General features: G+C 29.2%; 1 protein-coding gene across 1 annotated transcript; it reads right to left on the reverse strand.

Moving 5' to 3' along the window:
- Positions 1-925: 925 nt before the first annotated feature.
- On the reverse strand, positions 926-2,000 carry LOC129305100 (uncharacterized). Its single transcript, XM_054945023.1, has 2 exons — positions 1,909-2,000; positions 926-1,640 (listed from the first exon to the last, which is right to left on the reverse strand). Exon 2 carries the CDS (start codon positions 1,602-1,604, stop codon positions 1,224-1,226), a length of 381 nt encoding a protein of 126 aa, XP_054800998.1. The 5' UTR covers positions 1,605-1,640; positions 1,909-2,000; the 3' UTR covers positions 926-1,223.
- Positions 2,001-4,812: the final 2,812 nt, after the last annotated feature.

Raw genomic sequence — 4,812 nt, forward strand, 5'->3', positions numbered from 1 at the left:
CTAATATTATTTAACTTCATTTCAACCAATCTATTGCAAGAAATAGAATGACGTTGTTCTAAAAGCCAAGTTGAATGACGTTGTGAAAAAGCAATAGTCAAATTATGGAAATCTTTTCAACAAAACTAGATTAAAATGTTACCAGCATCACTAAAATCAAATTCTCTTTTTAACATTCATACCACTTTTCATATCACGTATAAGATAAAAAAATAAAAATAAATCTTCTCAATATCACAACTATATACTCTTTCTTTCGATCCATAATATAAGTTCAAGTTTTCTATTAACACAAAGAACAATAAAGTTAGATAGAAGTTAACTTGTTAAAGACGTAAAAAAAAAAAATTGTAATAAAAAAAGACAGAGAATGACAACTAATAACCTCACAAGAAATTTAATTCTAAATTAAGATCTGACTGTGACTCAAGTTTCTAGATTCAATATTCATCTCTTATATTTTACGATTGAAAATCTTTAAAAAGTCCTAATTTAGTGTTGACTTTTTAGGAGGTCCTTAATTGCCATTGCATTAATCACTCAAAATATTTAATTATATACAAGTACAAAATAGGAAAGGAAAAAAAATTAAATGCTCTAAATTGTCAAACTAAACTTTATACATACATACAAACACACACACACATATAATATTGTTTGAAACTTATATTTTGAACCAACAAAAAGCTCAAAAAAACTGGTATTGTGGAGAGGAAGAGTAAACCACTGCCAATTATCAAGAGGAGCCCAAGTCCAAGACAGAAATTGAAGCACTTATTCCTAAGTTCACTTTTGGGTTGATTGAAGAATTTGCAAAGATAATGGACCACAAGAAATAGCCACAAGGTCAGTCTTCCAAAAGGTTCTTCTAAATTGATACATACACAAAAAACAAACAGTGCAATGTGGGAAGGAAATCACCAAATTCTAAGCTAAAATCCAGAAGCACTAGCTGAGACATTCTAGGTTCAACTGGTTGGAATCAGCTTATATTAGGATTTTAGATTCTAATCTTAAAATATGTAGTCATATTAAATTAAAATGACAAAAGCATCTTAGAGATACATGTGAGACTACTGTTGATAATAACACTCTCACACAACTGAAGTTTGAATTAGTCTGGATGAGTAGTGGTAATATCTTTAGGTTTCTCAAGATTCCAAGCCATGGAATAAAAAAAATAGGAAGAAGTAAGCACAGAGCAAAATTGCACAGAAAAGTTACTATTTGCCTTTGTCTTCTTCCTTCATCTTCTTCTCCCACCTGCGCTTCTTGTAATCCAGCAACATGTATGGCATCTTCTCCATCAATCTTGCAGTGTTCTCCCTTTTTTCTGCAGCTATCCTGTCACATTTATGTCCTTTTCTTCTGGTTTTCATCTCCTTCCTCTCCGGATCATATGGCCAATCTTCCCCAGCAAGAAGCACTTCCTTGCGCAACCGAGCCCTACGGCGAGCACTAATAAGTGGTTTCCATGCTCCGAGCTCCCAGTATCCCCAGACACCCTTGGCAAGTTCATCCTTATACTTTGCCAACTTCTCACGCCATGGATACTGATATCCACCTACAGCCTTCGTCACTGAACCAGCAGCTTTGCCTGCCATGACTCTTCTCTTCTTTCTTCTTCTTTTAAATTCAGACTATGAAAAAATGGATCAGGGAATATTAGGCTAAACTTACTTGCTTCTCTGTCAGGGAATATTCCACAGATGGAAAACCAATTTTATTAGCAAATAGACAATAAGCTTTAAGCTAATAGATCAGGTTACACCATAAGATTATGACTGACTGTCCATAAACACACTAATCACATCATACCCAGTAGATCTGAATAGTTGAATATATCTTCACATATTTGTTTCACATTAGAATAGCTAAAACGCAAATTCAAAACTTGGAGAAGTGTACCTGATAAGTAAATTAATTGGAAAAAATGATCTTTGCCGAACATGGAAGAAAAATGCAGATTGTGGAACAACAATTGAAGATTTTGGATCGGGTCATTTCCTCTAATTAATTTACTGATTAAGAACAAGGAAAACGTGGTAAGCCCTGTTCAAGTGATATTACAAAATTTATTTTAGGTCTACTGATGCTTAATCGGGCTGGGGCTTGATCAAAGCGACCTTAATGAGTTTAAAAATGAACAGATTGGCTCTTTTGGGCCAATGGCTAACCTATTTATATTTTTTATATATATAAAAATTATTAATATTGAATACATAATGAGGGAGAGGACTCAAATATGAAAAAAAATTAAGAAATTTAAAAATTCTAGCCTAAATTAAAAAGAAAAATTAAATATTTTTGTCACCTAAAAGCCAATTCATAATGAAGTACAACCAAATATTGTTAATATTAAAGATGATAATGATTATCATGATGATACTTCTAATACTCTGGTGTTATTGTTTTATTAATATTTAGAGAAGCCTTATTTAACTTATTTAGCTTTATTTGGTTTCATTTCGGAAATTTGAACAATAATTTTTTATTTTAATATGTTAATATTTAATTTTTATCTAATTGTTTTTATTTTTATATATTTAATTTAAAAATATAAAAAAAATTAAAAGATTTTAAAACTTTACTAAGTTTGCAAACTCTAAGGTCGAGCTATGTAGATCAAGAAGTTCAAAGTAGAAATGGGCTTTTTAAGCTCTAGTCTGTTAAGGATTGGTTTATTTTGTAGATTTTGATTAAATTCTTTTTCATAATTTTAAAAAAAAATTATATTAAATATTTTTGAAAATTGTAATAAAATTCTTTGACAATTGTAATAAGGTCCAAGAACGTAAGTAATTGTCTACTTCATTACTCATGATCATGAGTTGTAAATTGGATTGTAATGCTCATGAGTCAACCTTCTCTTGCATACATGTCTGTAAATGTGACACTTCTGAGCTGTGTAATCATTCCCGCTTTCCTTGCTCCTTCATCATTCCCATTTCCCACCATGTCATCATTATTGCCTATATTTCATAAATTCCCTCCTTTTTTTAATTTTCTGTGTTTATTTATTGTTATAAAGTTCTGTCTTTTACACTTTTCTTTGATATCAAGGCCAACCTTAAATTATGTGATATCATTGATTATATTCCATTTACAAATAAGAATAAGAATAAGATGTTGATACTTGATGCACACTCCCTCCATTGAAATATACTCCCTCTTTTTAATATTATAAAAAATTTAAATATTATATTAAAAAAATATGTGATATTTTGAGTCTTTCAAAAAAATTAATAAATTATTTCAAAAATATTCTTAATTAAGAACGTAATTAATATATTTTTTAATTGAAACATTTTATTAAATAAGAGTAACATGTAAAGAGTGTATGATTTTGAAGACAATTAAGTACTTTATTGATATTATAATTTAGTTAAAAATACTTTATAATATTGAATATTGAGTGGAGGGAGTAACTTTTTTTAATAAAATTATTATTTTGTTTTACATGTTTTTTTTTCAAAATTATGGTACAGTATTTATTGATTTCTTTTCACTAAACCTTTATTTATAGGAATGATATTAAAGGATCAAAATATTGAACTAAACTTAAATAAGGATCAAAAGATTTGAAAATCTAACATAAGGACTAAAGATTCTTTAATGGATTGGTCTAACAATTTTTTTCTTTTTCATTTCATGGTTTGCAAGCACTAAAACAAGAATTTGCAAGTAAAATTTGCTAACTTGTAAAGAAAAAAACTTGTCATACATATAATCATTTTTAACAATTTACTACTCTTATAAATTCATATGCTGCAACCCTCAAAACACAAATCTGCAAGTAAGATTTATTAATTTATAAATGAAAATAATTTTTCAATTAGTGATATATTTAACAAGTTTTTTCTTTATAAATTAGCAAATTTCACTTGTAAATTTTTGTTTTAGGCTAATTCATTAAAGGACTTTTGGTCCTTATTTCAAATTACCAAATTTTTAGTGCTTATTTTAAGTTTAATTTGGTCCTTTATTATCATTCCCTCTTATTTATAATATCATTGTCACATTCATAGATACAAAATTTACTATTTTTTATTTCTACCAAAAAAAATTTACTATTTTTTATTAATCATATAATAAATTATAGGTAAATTTGGAAATAAAAAATATAACATATTAATTGTATTTCTTAACTTATGCGACAACACCTTTCTTAAAACTTATATTTTGAAAATCATTTTCTTTATAGTATTGCTTCGTTAATTAATTTCATATCTTTAAAGTAAACAAAGAAAGAGAGAAATTGTGTTGTGAAATTGACCAGCTCTAAGAAATGAAGGGTTGACAAGTTATGTTAATTAACTGACAGGTCGAGTATTGTCTCATGCTTGGCAAGTGGCGTAGGCTATCAGAGTTAACACAGATAAAACTAATATTTTCTGAATCTCTCTGTATTATTACTTAATCATCAGTATTACATAATGAACTCTTATATAGTCGTGCTTACAACAACTCTTTTGAATTAGTTATAACAAAACTCATAACAGCTTAACAGTACAATTGAACACTTAATGGACTTGGGCTTGAAGCTCGTATACAAATATCCCCCCTGCTTAAGGGGGGGAAAAAAAACTCAGGGGGGAACAAGATTAGAAGTCGTGGCTTCTTCGTGAGAGACAACATTCAACTTGGGATTTACAATAAACGAACAAAGCTGCAGTTTGAGCTCTAGTGAAAACGCCTGCCACTTGAAACGTTGCAGGAACATAACCAACGGAGACCAAACCTGCTTCAACTTTCTCACGAATGAAATGGAGATCCAGCCCAACGCGTTTGTTTTTTGACTGAAGAATGGGA

Source organism: Prosopis cineraria, unplaced genomic scaffold (genome assembly GCF_029017545.1).
Source record: "Prosopis cineraria cultivar Desert tree isolate PC_DT_omini unplaced genomic scaffold, ASM2901754v1 PC1, whole genome shotgun sequence".
NCBI classification, from domain to species: domain Eukaryota; kingdom Viridiplantae; phylum Streptophyta; class Magnoliopsida; order Fabales; family Fabaceae; genus Prosopis; species Prosopis cineraria.

What these genes read in the sequence shown, in the direction of transcription:
- LOC129305100 (XM_054945023.1), bottom strand. Translation starts at nt 1,604, where the DNA reads ATGGCAGGCAAAGCTGCTGGTTCAGTGACGAAGGCTGTAGGTGGATAT.